This window comes from Hippocampus comes, unplaced genomic scaffold (assembly GCF_001891065.2).
Source record: "Hippocampus comes isolate QL1 unplaced genomic scaffold, H_comes_QL1_v1.1 scaffold59, whole genome shotgun sequence".
Taxonomy (NCBI): Eukaryota; Metazoa; Chordata; class Actinopteri; order Syngnathiformes; family Syngnathidae; genus Hippocampus; species Hippocampus comes.
Genome location: NW_017805406.1, coordinates 1,435,429 through 1,452,570, shown reverse-complemented (window position 1 = coordinate 1,452,570; position 17,142 = coordinate 1,435,429). Strand labels below are relative to the sequence as shown.

General features: G+C 42.8%; 1 protein-coding gene across 13 annotated transcripts in view; it reads right to left on the bottom strand.

The window, feature by feature from the left end:
• The window catches only part of LOC109517839 (neurexin-2-like), a 125,478-nt gene that overhangs the window by 18,293 nt on the left and 90,043 nt on the right, over nt 1-17,142 (bottom strand). The window contains exon 1 of one of the 13 annotated variants that reach the window (XM_019873253.1): nt 11,071-12,636. The exons of the other annotated variants lie outside the window; for them this stretch is intronic. Within the exon in view, the coding sequence (XP_019728812.1) occupies nt 11,071-11,395 (325 nt within the window). The 5' untranslated portion in view covers nt 11,396-12,636. Of the gene's footprint in view, nt 1-11,070; nt 12,637-17,142 lie in introns of those variants that run through there. 13 annotated transcript variants of the gene reach the window in all.

Below are 17,142 nucleotides of genomic sequence, written 5' to 3'. Positions count from 1 at the left end.
CCAGCAACAAAAAATAGTTTTATATGGCAATATATTTGAGCGGTATCAGAAATTCAACCTTTATAAAGATATAATATTGATTGACACTGGATGCTGTACTCAGCAGGGGTGACTCGTGCTTGCACCTTTGCTGTTATTTATTTTTTTTTCCATTCTCAGGTCGTGCACATTTGTCTCAGGCTCGTTTTTAAACATGTCCAAGGCGTGATTGTTTTCACACGCCCAACACACTTGGTTCACGAGAGACGGCGTTGAGCTAAATCCGTAACAATGTGAGAATGGCAACTACTCCGTGCTGCTGTGTGTAAGCTTAGCAAAGTGCAGAGTGTAACTCACTCTCCATGGTGAAGTATTGATGTGATTGAACAGTCGCTAACTGTAATTACGAGGCACAAGCCACTTCTAAAAAGAAAAAAAAAAAAAACATGATGGTCGTTTTTCTCTACCGCATAGTATCCACCCAATGGTGGATACAATGAGGTCACAACGTCTTTCCCTTCAGTTTTTTTTTTTTTTTTGTGTGTATTCTTATTATATTCTTCGAAGATGGATACAGAGGTTGAAATGTATATAATAATTGAAAAGAGCTAAAAATTTCAATGAGGAAGACTTCACAGCAGAGCAAGTCATTTCTCAGGAGGATGAACCGTTGGGGTCGGGCCGGGTGGCGGATGAGTGATGCACTTTCTCGAGAGCTTAGACTTGAGGGGCTGGCGGCAAACACGAAGTGACACGGATGTCCTCGCCGTGGCCGTGGGATGCGAAAGCCGCGCTCCACACAAACGACAATTACCTCCGGTAAGTACGGAAAGAAATGCTCGTTACTATGCTGTAGCTCTTAAAACAAGCATTTGGGTCTGTCAGATGGATATTTTTCCTAAAGTGAATCAATAAAACGAGGCGCGGAGAAACGCTTGAGAACTAATTGAAGCCTCAATTCATAGCATGAAAGATTGAAGTAGCCTTCAGCGCGGTGTAATGGCCGGTTGCTACAAAGGTTCCTTATTGATAGCGGCTAACTGCTGCCTGATAGTCAAAGACCTCCAAAGGCTTGAATATTACTTTGTGCTGCCTTTGAATTTAATTAAAGGGCAGGGTCTCACACTGTGTGGGTCTTTTTTTTTTTTTTTTGCATACCCTGCTAATCTTAATTAATATCACGGATTTGCAGTCAACTGTGAGTCTGTGACATTCGTTACATGATGGAGTCGCAGTAAGTGAGCTCGATTGCGTTCTTTCTTGGACTGAATGTAATCTGCATCTGGCCTCACTCTGCCCTCCCTTCTATTCAGTGAAATCACTTTTGACTTTTCTTCACTTCAGACTGCTTTGAATTATTCACACAATCTTGCAGTCCTGTTGGGGCATGTACGTAATTACTCACTACGGCGCGGGCGAAACACTTGAGCTTCGCGTCAGTTCAATTCATAGCAGGAAAATAGTCACATCCCAATTTGATATCTTAATATTATAATCACAAGTAACTTAATGCTACTGAAATATTTAGATTACATTAGTTAATGAAAGAAGACAACTAAATATGCGTGCATTGTTTCTTAAAACTCATTCAGGACCAGCCAATTCTAGACCAAGTCTGTTTAAAAACGTCTTTGGGAGTGAATGAGTTAAAAAAGGCAGAGTGGAACCTCTGAAGTCGAATGCAAACATCCCTTAGGTTCATTGAAAACTCTAAATTCTCAATCCATGTGACCGGTCCAGGTTGTACCCCACAAATTGCCCCAAAGCCACTCCTACAACTCTTAATGATAAAATGATAATCTATTTCTGTGTATTCCTATAAAAAATTAGTAACCAACAATTACCCGATTCCAAAATCCTCCAAGTCATGAAGTGACCATCACTCTGGAGCCAAGTCAGCGAGTCTTTCATGCCTTCTCTGTTTTTACAGCCGTTCAATTCATAGCGTCTTGTTTGACTTGATTCGCCGAGGACACATATTTACAGTTTTGCTGACTGAAGTACTAAATCCAGTGAGACGGCGAGTCATTTGCATAGAATGCTAAGCAGCAAATATCAATCTTACAATTCAAAAGCATACCCCGGCAAACTTACTGCATATTGTCACAGCAACTCCACGGTAAATGACTACCAATTCCCACGATGCATTGGAAGAAATGTGAACATATGCACGGGATAAGTGGTCTTGCCAAAGGATGGATGGCTCCGACAATTGCAGAGGAGCACTTGTACGGAGTTGATATTGATGGCACTTTGTACTACTTTTTGCGCATAGAAAATGTGAGAAGAATATCTTCATCGCATTCACTTAGGCCAATCGTAAAAGTGGCGAATCAACCAAATAGAGACAGTAAGTCGTGACTCGACAGGCGAAGCGGTACGCCACTCCCGACCGCCGGATCGTGGCATCTCCCCTAACCAACGGTCCGTCTGCAGTGAACACGCATCAAATGAAGTCGATGCTAAACAGGTCTTGTCAAGACTATTAGTGTAAAAATCAGGTTTCTCTTGCATGATGCATCTCTGTGCTCTCTGTGTGTCTCTCTCACTCCCCCCCGCCCCCCGCCCCATCCCACAGCAGGGCACTTCTCATCTCTCAAGGCCACATGACACGTGTGCTTCAAGAACAGCGCTCCCATCGGAGAATCTGAAGAGCGGAACGTGCGTCGGATTTGTTTATTTCTTTCCCCTTTATCAGCATTGTTAACAACAACGAAACTCGCCAGACATCGCCTGTATTTCTTCACAATATGTGAAAGACAAAGGGGAAATAAGCAAGAGAAGCACAATGAACACGCGTCGATCTTTAGGACCGTCGGTGAGCTTGAGCCGATCCGATGTATAGTCAATGAAAACTAACACAAAAAAAAAAAAAAAAATTTGAAAAAACATTTCTGAAAAAGTATTGCTGTCGCTAAAGTCAAATGGCCGCTTGAGAATTTATACTTTGTGACTTTTTCTTTTTATCTTGTACTTGAAAAGCACTTCATATACTTCAAAAAATAAAACTAATACTAAAACTAGTACAAAAATAACAGAAACAAAGCATTTCCAAAAAAATATTTAAATGGATAAAAACCACTAAAGCTGATTTAAAACTAACTGAATTTAAAAAAAAAAAAGAATAACAACGAAACAAAAATGAAAAAAAAAATCACAAACTATTACTTTCCTAATTCCCAGCTATGGACAATTTAGAGTCCAATGAACCTAACGTCCATGCTTTAGGAATTTGGGAGAAAGATGGAGATCACACAAACTTCACGCAGGAAGGCCAGCGCCAAGATTCCGACAACAAAAGAGCAGATATGCCGACCCGTCGTGCACCATGCTGCCCTCAATCAAACAGAATGTTCATAAAAATTCAAAATCGTAAATTTGAACTACTATTAGGAAAAACACCAACTCTCAGTATGCTCCAAATAAAAATGTGACCAAATCCATTTCTATGATAGTATTTGACAGTGAGATTGGTAATGCTTAGTGAAATACAAGGTTTCCAATTTGCACCTACTGTAGTCATTTCCAAAACGGAGCTAATCAAGGCCATGTTATGACAACGTGCTTTGTAATCCCGAGTATACAAATAGTAGGGCCTCAAGAGTGCTTTTTAACAGAATGAATTCAAACCACCAAGTAAATTTGTTGCTGTCTATTTCTGAAAATGTCTCGGAGTGAGTCATTCAGCACTCCTGCCCCGCTGTGAAATAACCGTGTTTTAATGACGTGTCCTTAAAATGCAAATTTAATGGGCACATACATTCAATTGGGGCGGCACGGTGTTGGACTGGATAGCACGTCCGCCTCACAGTGCAGAAGTGCAGGGTTCGATTCCGGCACCGGCCTTTGCATGTTCTCAACGTGCCTACGTGGGTTTTGTCCGGGTACTCCGCTTTCCTCCCACATTCCAAAAACATGCATGGCAGGTTAATGGAACACTGTAAATTGTCTCAAGGTGTGAGTGTGAGCGCGGATGGTCGTCCAGTCCATGTGTGGCCTGCGATTGGCCGGAAACCAGTTCAGGGTGTACCCCGCCTACTGCCTGAAGACATATGGACTATGTTTGCTACATCCCAGTTCATGGAGAATGAGATGTGATAAAACTAACACTATCTTTTACACGCTGCATTGTCTAATCCCAATTGTCCCTTGTAACTTAATGAATAAACCAACAAATGGCGATCAAAACAACGGCACCCGCCTTAAGGCTTGGGGGAGGTAAATGCCGCATATAATGGAACACATGGGCACATGAAGCGTGCTCCTACACATCCAAAGCATCCCGATCCAATCCCAAGTGTGAACTCATGCACAGGCTTGCCTTGCTCCATCACTCAGGTCAGAAGACTCATCACAGTGATAGATCCATCCGCTTTTTACAGGAGCCGTCATGCTCTAAATAATTCCCTCAAACCACCCTCGGCGGATACGTCTTGGTGGTTATGCGCGCACCCGCTGTAACATTATGGATGTGTTTCTGCGCCACGTTGCATTGACTACCCACTCAAAAACGTTCCGTCCTTTCTCCTTTGTGCTCTCGGCCTACTGAGTGCACAACAGACGAGGCAATGAGCGAAAGGCTGCGCGCGCTGGTGGTAATTTGCATCACGCTTCACTGTTTGATGCAAAGAGATGTGGGGGGGGGGAAGCTTGCTGACGAAAAGAACCAGACGATTCCAGCATCTCAAATGAGCGAGTTCTGCTTTGTAGAAATGTTTGACGTATGAGATGAAGTTAACACTCATACTAAATACAAATGGCATGAAAACAAACCATCAACGCTTATGGGCATTTTTTTGGGGGGGGGGGGGCGGACATTTTTGTTTGGTGGTGTGTCGTGAGATTTTTCTTAGTCTCAGACTTGCGCTAATTTATGAAGACAAGCCAAAAACTTTGTTTTCATGGACACAATCAGGGAGTTATAAATTCAACATAGGGTATTTTCAATATTCACTTCAGTTTTTAATACGGTGTTTGTGTTAGATGCACGTGTATATGTTCACATCTGCGTACGATTAGGGTTTCAAAGACATTCTTTTTTACAAGTCGATAAACTTCCCCTAATGACCTGTCAGCCCCCAGCGGCGTTAGAATGACAAAATAACCTATAGTGCAATTAGGAATTATGATGCATAAAACCGAATTTAATAACGGGGGGGTAGGGGTGGGTGGTAAAAAAAAAAAGAAAAAAAAAAGCTGATCGATTAAGAACATAAACTCAAATTAAACTCCCAAACTGTGAACAATTCATCTTGAAATTTATGGAGAGATATTAAGTCTGAATTTGTCGTCTGACTTATGACATTTGAAGCCCACTTCTTTCACGCTCTATTAAATTTGGCTCAGTGAGATGATGAAAATGAATAGTTCAGCCCGAAGCCTGACGGAGGACATCTGCTATTCACTCGAAAGGATGGCATTCCTGTCAGAAAGTGGCAACAGGCCCCACCGACGCACACAGAGGTCTTCAATTAAGGGCTTCGCGGAAAAACTGATAAACTGAAGCGACTGGCACCCAGACCTCAGATGCATCACGACAAAATGATTGTCTCGGGTCGTATCTGTGAACCCCTCCAAGAATGTGGCTCTATAATCACGTTAACATACTCCTACACTTGAAGATGGCTCGGGTCATCATAAAAATGTTAGCCTCCGACGAAATTCTGAGATGCTGCGTGGCCGTTGTGAAAGGCCCTTTGGATCTCATATTTACTTTCATTAGAATGCTCTCCGTGTCTCACATCATTTTATTTGTTTAGTATTTTTTTCTCTCTCTTTTATTATTGTTTTTATGGCTTTTTTTTTTTTGCATCCGACTATAAATGCACCTGCTGCAGCAAAGCCAATTTCCTGCAATGGAAATATCAATAAAATAAATTAGCTCTAACTATCATACAAAAATGGCAAACGGGCTTTCACTTGCGTAGCTTTTTACCTCCAAGGCGATCGGAAATGCTTTGGCACCGTCTTGTCGTTCTCTTCCTGATGACGTAGCATCAGGAGCCACTGGCGGTTGAGTTAACTGCTCAAGGATAAATTCCACACTGCGCCGTGCCAGCAAATTTTAGGCGAAGAAATGACAACAAATGATTTGGTAGCACAAAACAAATCATACTGTAAAAAATAAAACTTTTTTTTTTTGGGTGGGAGGGCAAATGAATTTGGAACAACTTTAAAATATAAATTATTGACATTTAGGGCAACAATCTTAGCAAGCTGTTTATTCCAAAACAACTTACTGAGTTGTTTTTCCTTATATCCTGAAGTTGGGGGACAATACAAGGGACAGTTTTGTAAGGTCTTTTTTGTTGTTGAAATGGGGGAAAATCAATTTTCACAACAGCAAAACTCTCTGCGCTTTCCTCAATGCTTCTTGCACGCTTGAATGAGCAAAAATACTGGACTTGAGGGATGCTCTTCTCTCCTTTCAGCGAACGGAAACATAATCCCACTCCCCTTTTAAGGTAATGGACCAGCCTCTTAATCGTCCTCACTAATGGAAATGCAAGACCTCTCTAGACATTTCATAGACAAGATATTTCCCGGGAGTGCATCAGAATATTATTATTATTATTACTTTTTTTTTTTTATGACACACCTGAAATACCCAAGTTTTAAATGCTTGAAGCCATGGTTTTAACAGAGTTTAGCTTGTTATCTTGCGGGATTGAGTCATGGCAGCTATTAAATTCTCTGGACCTATGAACAAAAGAACAAATCCAGATTTTTTTTTTTTTTTAATCTTGCATAATTCTGAACAATATCCGTTAGCTTAATGCTCACACAAAATAGAAAATGTCATAGATGTTCGAACGAATAGCATCGGTGTCACGGTGTCCTTTAAAGCAGCAGGTATTTGAACACAAATGGTGCAGCCACACATGTTGACAGACAAAAAAAAACCCAACATTCGCGAGCATATATTCTCTAGCCTCTGCGAAAAACAACTCATTTTCCAGAAGCATACTGAGTCACTTGTGAAACACTTCGTCTGTTTCTGGATGTCATCAAAGTGCCGCCCCCTGGTGGCCAAGGCGCACACACCCAATAGGAGCACAATGTAAGATTTGATATTCTGTTCTTTGTCTCTCTAGGAAATTATGAACAAATCAGATGCAAAAAGCATGACAGAAAAAAATGTGCCTGAATATAAAATGCGTGCAACCTGCCCACACTTCTTAAAATAGACTACCGTGAATGCCCGCACTGTGCCGGTATAGCGTTCATGCATCACACACCGCAAGTTAGTTTCAAGTGTTCATGCCTGTGCGAGAAGATATTCACGTCGTCGGGTTGAGGTCATCCCCCACACATCTGCTGAGATGCTGACACCTGAACCGGAAGATGCGACCCCGCCTTCTTTAAAAGAGAAGCAAATAAAACATGATCCTCACAATTAAAACCGGTGGCGAGAACCACAAGTTAATGTTATGAACTCGTGGAGTCTTTTCGATCCAATTTGCAGGCGCACTTTCCTCACCGTATTGTTGTCATCATTCATATTCCTTTTGGAGAAACTCATTTTACACTCAAGAGCCATCGCAGCGCCGCAGCAATTCACAGATGTATAAAGCTTTGTTGTTTATATGTGCTGTTTTCCTTGAATGCGGTTCATGCATTCATTACGCATGATCTCTTTTCCATTATACCAAATGTGCCATTTTATTCCGGCCAAATGTTCCTTTTATTTTACACTTCTATTTATTTGCCAGTCGGTTGTCCGAAGTATAATAAAAGGCACAACAAACCAAGCATTTTTAAAGCTTGTTTTCCTTCTCTGCTGCATAATCACAACATCTTGTATGATTTTTCTTCCTACTTTACTTCATCCGCACTGATTTAAAAAAAAAAAAAAATCTGACTCTGAACCACCATTAGTAACATGCCACAGTGTTTTCCTTTTAAACATGATACTTATTACGTTTCTTTGTTTTTTTGTTAAATTGCTATTGTGGGTACAAATACATATGATTGCAAATGTAGACTTTGTTGTAAAATCTCTCCTCGGGGCAATGTCAAACATGACCTGAAGTAAATAGAAGTGCCTTTCACTACCTTTTATCCCGTGTCCACATTTGATATTGGTTTTCTTTACAGCTCCCAAGAAAAAAATAAATCATCGGGAAGATGACATGCTTTCTATTCAATTCACTTTGTGACATCCAATTGGAAACTCGACAACACACGCAGATAACCCTGAAAGGCTCCCAAAAAACCGTTCTCCCCCCCCGCCATGTTGGTAAACTGTCTGCTTGTGGCAGTCGGTTCCAATTCGGGGTACTCTGAAGAATGAAGCGTGGAATAATTCCACTGAGTCTGTTCAGCATGTGGAGGACAGTGGGAGCATGAAGATGAGGTCACCGACAGGCAAATCCTTCTGGAGTTCCAGTGGAGTGCGGATGTGGTCTACCAAATCGGGGGTCATAGCACGGGCAAGTCTCTGACAGTCTCAGTGGGAAGAGGTTAGGTCAGCAAAATACTGAAAATATCAACTGTGAAGTAACAGTGATGCCAGGAGGCACGAGCCTAACAACTCGAGGGTGAGAATGCAAAACTGCACTGACACAGACTTCAGATCAGCAGCAAACAGTAAAAATAGATCACCACCTTCCAAAATGTAAGAACGTCGGCGGGAAGCCAGAGGAAAATGGTCGAGAATGGTTTAGGGAAACTAATTTAGACTGGGTAAAATGCTTCAAATCATTAAAAGGAAGGTTTTAGAATGTGGCAATGGGGAAAGAACATTTATGGGGAAATGGAATGCAAAAGGAATGCATTCTTGGACCGTTTGAGAATGTTTGTGTAGAAGTGTCCAGAATGGGTTGAGAGAATTGAGTTCTGGGAACCCTGACAAGGGATTTTTTTTTTTCTTCGAACCTTCTAACACCAATTAAACACGACACAAAGATAACCACGTGCAACCCTAAATGCCATTAAAAACGTTTTCAACTGTTTCAACCTAAATAATCATGACCAAAAGATTTTTTTGCTATAACATGTTCGAGGCAGTCCCACGAGTCTAAACATGGTATTCTGATATTAATATGGCGTTTGTGGAATATGAATTAAGCAGCAAAATCCACCTGTTTTTATTTTTACCAGCTCAGGGGGCGGCCATTTTGCCACTTGCTGTCAACTGAAGATGACATCACAGTGCCGAAAGGGCTCGGGTAACTACCAATCACGGCTCACCTGTTTTCTGAGTTGGTTCATTTTTAACTAAAATAAATTCTATGCAGCTCCATTAGTCTAAACATGGCATCTGATTCATAATGTGTTTGTGGACTATGAATTAAGTAGCAAGGTCCATCTGTTTTTAGCCATCTCAGGGGGCGGCCATTTTGCGATTAGCCGTCGACTGAAAATGACATCAAAGTTGCTCAAGGGTCAGGTAACAACCAATCATGGCTCGGCTTCAGAAAAGAGGTGATGCTCCATTGCTTAAATTATATTAAGCCACAATTGTATCAAACGCAATTTCAATTTTGTGTTTGCACAAATCCCGTTGCAATACAAAAGTCAATTTGCGAGAAAATGCGAGAAATTCTCCAGTGATCATTGTAACCTTCTCAATGGACATTTTATGATCTTGTGCACTCAGGTAGTGCAGATTTTGGCCAAATGGAAAGTATATTTCCATTACAAGCCAGATATGGACTTTTAACATTTATAGGCCAACATTACGTGAAGGCTAGCAGCAGGTTGTAATGGTCAGTGCACAGTGGAATCATTTCATGCTCTATGAGAAGTTTTTTTTGTTCAGCGATACTGAAAGAAAGTCAAAATGACACTTCAATTGAATTTGAAAGTAATTGCCTTATTGCATAATCTTTTAGTGCAGCTGTGCTTCGATCAAAGTGTCAGGCAGTGGGAAATGTTAACTCTGGTGTTCCATCCAGAGAATAAAACGTTTTCTAACAAAGGTTGCGATTATGGGCAGTAATTTACTCCTTTCTTATGGAAGGATGCACATGAACTTTCATCCCCCTCATGCAAATTCATGTTTGACTCTTACAAAATGAAATCTTGTTCACTGACCACATGAAGTGAAAATGCTCAAACTTAGTCATCTTATTGATGCGTGTAACACCCTCCACGCAAAATGTTGAGTGATGGCCACTAGAATACGGTGGAATAAATGCTGCTGGAAGAGCGGTTAAAGAGATTGCAGCAGTCTTTTCACGCACAGTAGTTTCCTCATGAACACATATGGAAAAAATAAACAAACCTCCCAACAACATTATAATGACCTGTGAATTGTAAGCAAGGGATTTATGTTGCACTAAAGCAAACTCATTGCTGTGAAGCATGTGCAGCCCTTCAGAGCAAGCAGCAGCAACCTTACAATAAGGGTAATTGAAAATTTATCAGTGAGTTGTTTGAAGTGTTTTTTAAATAGGTCTGCTTGATCACGAGCTTTGCCTCGCCTGTAAAATCCCCCGACCATAACCGTTTGCCTGTAATAAGAGCACTGATGTAATTCATCACATTTTTCGCCCCCTTTTTCAAAGGCTGACAAAATTGCTGCGTTGAAAAAGACGACAAATCCATCGGGGGTCCTATTTTACAGGACATAAAAGTGAGTGCTAGGAAAGACATTTCAAAAGTGCAATCTAAAAAGAGCTCCGGTGTCAGCGCTTTGAGGCGACCGATTTTGAGAAGCGCTGCTAGATTGATGTTAATTGTAGAGGAAAGGTCATTTCTTAACATCCGTCGGCGGCACGTAGAGCGTACTCCGCCGTCTTTTGAGTTCCTCAAACAAATTCACGTCGTGGATGATGTGAGAATACAAACATGCCACAATTAGTTTTGCTAGGCGGCGCGTTTGACGAAAGGCAACATAGGGAAAAAGGGAGAGCACGACTGATGTGATATCGATGTGCTTACAGAATGTTTAAGCATGCTCAAGCTGCAGCAAATGCAGGATATTTTCCAAAACAAAAGTCCCCAGTATTTTCTTTTTAGTTTTTTTTTTTTTTCATGAATTACTATTATACCGTGTATATATATTTTTAATCAAGCTCGAATGCCACTCTTGACAACAGTGGCCAAAAATGCTGCATTAATGAGATTCCCGTAGATTCGTCTTACCGTGGCCCCCTCTGGTGAGAAAGGGCATCCTGTTGATGGCAATCGGAACAGTGCCATGCTTGTTGTGGAAATGGTGGACGTGGTGCGTGGTGCTCAGACTAGAAGACACACGTGCCGTTCCAGTTTGGATGGGCAGCACTATAATCAAGGCGAACCAGAGGGCGAGTCTGGAACAGTAACTTAGGCCCATGCTGAGGCTCCAGCCTGTACAGGTCCTCCCAAAGGGGGCTGTAGAGAGTCTACCCATCATTTCCACATGAGCCGAAGGTTGACCACTTGACCACGGTTTGGTCTTTTGGAGTTCCACTAGAAGACCACAGGGCATCTCATAGAAACGAGGACATTGCGTTTATAATCCCTCTGCTGGCTTGGGTGCTTGGCAGCAGATAATAAAAAGAAAATTCCCTTGAACATGTGACAAAAGTAACCCGGGATGAATTACATCAAAGCAAATCCAACTGCTTGCCTGCCTGTCTGAAAACTTATCCTAACATTTTCCCAGAGCAAAGTGTCTTCTGCGCAGCATTAAAAAGCATCCAGGGGCATCACTTAGACAGCGGGGTATCCAAGGCGTCGGGTCGGCGCACATCCAAATGAAAAATAAAAACAGAGATGGATCCAATTAAAGAGGAATGCCGCCGAAGAAAAAGAAACATCTAGGCGTGAAACGCGGCAGCGGGAGCGAGCTTGAAGCGACAAGAATCGCGATGAAAGTCTCCATCGCCCACAGGTAGAGCTGGAGGGCAGCTGAGCCTGCCCACTAAGACGAGCGCCCCTCCGCCGCAGACATCACGCACGTCCGTGGGAAAATGGATCATTTCACTCGGCCAAATGGATAAAAATAAGGGCAGGAGTAAAGATGCTGACGATTCGGGGCGATGCGGGCACCAGCACTTTTCTCCCCCTTCAGCCAGTGATGGGGAAGAGAACAGCTCGGGAGGAAGGGAGGGAGGAGGCTGGGAAGGAGGAGGGGATGGGGATGGGGGGGCGCTAGATGAGGTATAGATGGAGCAAGAGAGCGAGCCACATCTGCAGCGGCGCAGTAAAGGGAGGAAAATCCAGAAAAATAAATAAATGAGCTGCTATCTCTCTCTCTCTCTCTCTCTCTCAGCGGCTCTCTCGGAGTATGCGGCGAAATTCCGAGCGAGGCGCGCCGGGATGCTGCTTTGCCTTCCTCCTCTGGTGCTCCACCTGCTCAGTCTCATGCAGCAAGATTACTGCTGCATTCCCCTCATGCTGCTGCTCCGCTTCCCTCTCCAGTTACCTCATCTATGACAGGTCTGCGGCGCTGCCTCGTTTTTAACCTGACAACTGCATGCATCTAACAGGAGCTTCTCCTCCGGCACAAGATGAATGAGCTCAGGATGCTGCAGCGCACTAAAAAAAGAAGCTGATTAAAAAAACAACAACAAGAAAAAAAAAAAAGATCACTGATTTATCATCAGGAATCCAAGATGAGCAAACTCTAGGACAGCCTGAAGTCTCACTAAAAAAAAAAATAGTTTGGAGTTCTAATAATAACGCCACACAAGAGCATCTTCTGGAGGCATACTGTTGTCAGCATGTGTGTGTGTGTATGTGTGTGTGTGTGTGTGTGTGTGTGTGTGTTTGTGTGTGTACGTGTGTGTGTGTATGTATGTGTGTGTGTCTGAAAAGCGAGTCTGCGAGCAAATAAGCGGAGGAGGGAGGGGCCCCCTGAGGGGTGGGGGCCAAGGATGAGCGGTAGCGAGCAGGGAGGCAGGGGCAGGAAGAGAAGGGGTGGCCACAGCACACAGGGGGGGGCGGATAGTGAAGCAAGGAAATGGGTTGTGTGAATAAATACAGAGCTCGCAGGTCCTGGCAGTAACACGCAGGAATCATACTGCAGAGGAGGAGCCTGATTTAGGTGAGCTGTCAGTGCTGTTACAGAAGCGAACACAAGGCCACTGATATGGACACGCTGTTAACACCAAGAACTACAATAGGCCTGCGGGATGGACGCCGAAATATTTGACAGTTTTATATGATGCAGCTTATAATACAACCCGTGTGCAGTTAAAAAAAACAAACCAAAAACAAAAAACAAAGATATATGATTGGAGCGCCAGGGCTACAGTGTTTTGTCAATGCGGCGGCTGCTTCGACGTCAATATTACTCCAGCTTGGGAAAAAGTATTGGGAACGCCACTTCATCAACCAATTCATTAGTCAGGATTGGGCTAGCGTTCCATGGAGCGGCACGGTCGGCACCACACCAGAAAAAAAAAAAAAAGAATACGTTGACTGTCTGATGTGCATTGCTACATCTAATATATGAGCCGGAACATCGCGCAGACAACAAATCGTATGATTCATTCGAAAACTTCACAACTGCAATAAAATTTTTGCTGTCTCGCAAGGCGCAACAACATCCATCAAAAATATTGCTTGGATTCCCATTTTGGCTCGAGCTACAGTACGTATTCATGTGGCCAGTTGGATTTTGTAGGGCAGGCTTCAAAGTGCCCCCCCAAGAATCGACAGCATTCAGCAAGCTGTGTTCAAACTTGGGTAAGAGGTCGCAACTGCTCAAAAGGCAGTTAAAGGATAGGGAGAGCCGGTAGGACACAGTCAGACCAAGGTGCCTAAATTTTGTGACCACGCTCGTCACCTGTGTCTCAAATCATCTTTCCTCATTGAAATGAATGGATATGCTTTTAATACGTTCCAGCCTTCAACCCAAAAACAAAAAAAAAAAGTTTTTCACAAAGAAAAAGCAGCACTGTCGTGTAGCAATTTATACATATATACAGTCATAAACTACATTTCACCCCTTTTTTGTTTGCCTCAATTCGATTGAACTTGTACTTCTGGTGACACGCAAAGTGACACACAAACAACCCACTCAGTACGATGCAGTCCTATTTTTCGCAAAGGATAAAGAATTGATGCCTTTGAGTCAGATTGACTGTCGACACATTAGTGACCTTTGACTCATGACAATAAATAAATGAATAAATAAATAAATAAAATCACACAGACAAACGCTAAAACCACTTAGACAGACAGACACTGTACACTTGATCTGGCTACTTGTCCTTCTTCTTTCATTCCTATCGTGCGGCATTCACAAAGACAGATTGCACACCTTGAGGGACTGAAGTGCACTCCCACTCCTGCCTCATTTGTGAGAGTGTAAATATTTCACAGTATTGTGTTCGCTGCTCGTGCTCGCCCAATCAATTAGCTGCAATGTTTTTCTGTCGTGTTCTCTCCTATCTGTACACAAGTCAGCCCTCGGAAAGACAGCTCAGCAGCTCTCATGCCGCTCAGCCATGCAGGACTTATTCTCAGCAATGACTGATTCCAGTCCAGACAAATCTCGACAGTTTTTAGGAGCCGGTTATTTCTTTCAATGTTGGAGGTGGGGAATGTGATGATGGGGTGAATTGGAATCCGGCGACACTTGAGAGATGAACGCATTATGGACAATAGAGCCAGAACGGAGAGGAGGAGATGGAGGATTGAGGCAGCCTTGCAAAGAGAGACGCGGGAGAGGGACTGCGGCTGTATCAGCTAAATCACGGTCGATAGAGATATCAGCTTGGGATTGCCGAGTTGCTTGAAAGGACACGCAAGGAAACAGGAGGACAGAGGCAAGCCATGCGGCACCACCTCACGCGGTGACAAGAAGTCGACGCAGGCTATTACTCATGCTGGGGAGGAGGTGGGGCACCGAGGGCCAGAGACGCTGATTGAACAGAAAAGAACAGAGGAAGGCTCGTGCTTCACATTCGAGAATGACAAGACACTACACCAAATTTATCAGCTTGCGTAATTAAAATAACGAATGCAGATTAAGGGTCAATTTAAACAGATTTGCCTCTCGAAGTGGAGATTTGCAAAGCCTGTATTTTTGATGGCTCTTTGTTGGTTTGTTGGCTGGATTTACTCAAAACTCAGTGATTATTTTTTTAATTATACAGAATTGCTCCGTCGAGCTGCGCAACAATTTTCAGAATTTTTTTTTTTTTTTTTTACACATACCCAACATTGCTGTGCGACTTTTGAATCACAGCATCTCCATAGAGTCAAGCTATATAAAATTGCAAACTGCAATTCCCACTCCTGAGCAAGCTTCCGATCCATTTTGGTACAAAATTTCCCGCTTGACTGGAAGGCAGCATCAAGTCACTCGTTGTGAACCAAGAACCGACAGCTAGCTTTGTCACTTTGTAATTTGCAATGCAATTGTCATCCTTTCAATAGAATTGTAAACAAACATTGTGAGACTTGCAATGCATGCCGTGCATTATCCAGACCCAAAACTTTCCCTGACCTCATTTCTAACTTTTAATTGAAGGTTCCTGTCGTTGTGTCTGTAACCCTTCCTTTAAATGTTAATACGGGGCTGCAGTGACTTTTTTAGTGTGAAAATGTAATGATACAAGCACAGAAAATAATCCTCTAATGACGTCAAAGGAAAAGTCAGTGTCAATTACAGGCAAAGCTCCAACCAATCTTAATTTAACTCGGCTCACAGCTCAGGACGGTCATAAAATAGCCTCTCGCTGAATTTCACAAGGAACTCTTTACCGCAGACAAAAACAAGGGAGCTTTATTTCCTACAGAGCTGTGTTGCAGAAGTTAAGCGAGTTGATTTATGGCCTACAACTCGCGGAGTCAGCTTCTCCAAGCTGGTCTTTCTAGGCAGCGATGATATCTTGGTGAGAGCTGTCTAGCATGAGGGGGTTGCATCCATCAATCGACCTGCTTGAGGATCTGCAATGAAAGTTGCCGCTATCTGGACAACAAGGTGGTGGTGATGGTGGTGGGATGGTGGGGGCTCCATTTAAACAGTGGCGAGTTTAACCTTGGGTCGACTTGGTCAGAAGTCACACTTTCTTGCGCAAGCAGCACGGCCAATCAACACACCCCTGACTTGCTGGCGCATCAAACAGCATACGGTACTTGATTTATGAGCATCCATTTATTGCTTATCATGTGGGATTGTTCAGAATCTGTCATCAATGCGGTTGCAGACAATAAAATCATAAGAGTAGAATTTCGCCTGAAGGCAGTCGTGAATGTACTTTCATCTTCTAAAGCAGCCTGGCAGGTCATTGCTAATTTACATAATCAAGTTAGCTGCACATATAGCGTGCGCACGTACTGTACGTGCCATCGAGTCGCCAATTTATGATTGGCAGCATATCGAATGTATATAGTTTTGCAAAACATCCCTACGTTTTGAACTTTTCTTCATGCATGTTGTTAACTGTTGACATTTTATGTTGCCTCCTTCTAATGTGCTGTAAGGCTATTAGCATAAATGCAGCTGAAAATTCTGTGAGAAAAAAAACGCTGTTCCACAAATAAGGAGTTTCAGTATAGAAAAAAAAAAAGTTGCCTGGGATACTACACATTTTGAGTAGGTCGGCGTGTGTGTTATCAGGCTTCGAGTTAAAACAAACAACAGAAATTTAAGTTTACTTTTGAGCTCCAACAAGCAAATGGCACCGATCCGCTTGGCCCCCTTACCTTGTACCAAAGGCTATCGCAAAACCTGCAAAATGATACAATGCGAGAGGACATGTAGCGCTGACTTACGAAACCTAAATTGCACTGTTTGTTCTCAGGAGGATCTGTTAGATGAGATTTTTCAGCGACATCCAGTCTCACCCGGGGCGGTGAAGTAGCAGGATTAATCATAGCACTTTCAGATTAATTACTCATAATGCCAGCACGCTCTGCAAGGCATAGCCTGCAGTTGTGATGTTTGGTTGATTTCATTAGGCTCAAAGCAACAACACCTAAAATAAGTCTGCCTTAGACAGGAAACGTGGGGAGGTGGTGGATAGGGGAGGAGGGCGTGGGGGGTATTGTGAAAGTGCTGAGATGCAAATCATCTCCACACATGTAAGAATTTTGTAGGAACAGGTTGTACACAACTGTACAAACAACAAATCGTCGAAACACGCAAACAACAAACAATAAGACATCGGGGAGGATTCATTGTGCAGTTACAACTGCCGAGTTAAATGTTTATAGGAGATCTGTGGATACACACAAGCTCTCCTCTCCACCTTAATTAAAATGATATTTTGCCCCCCC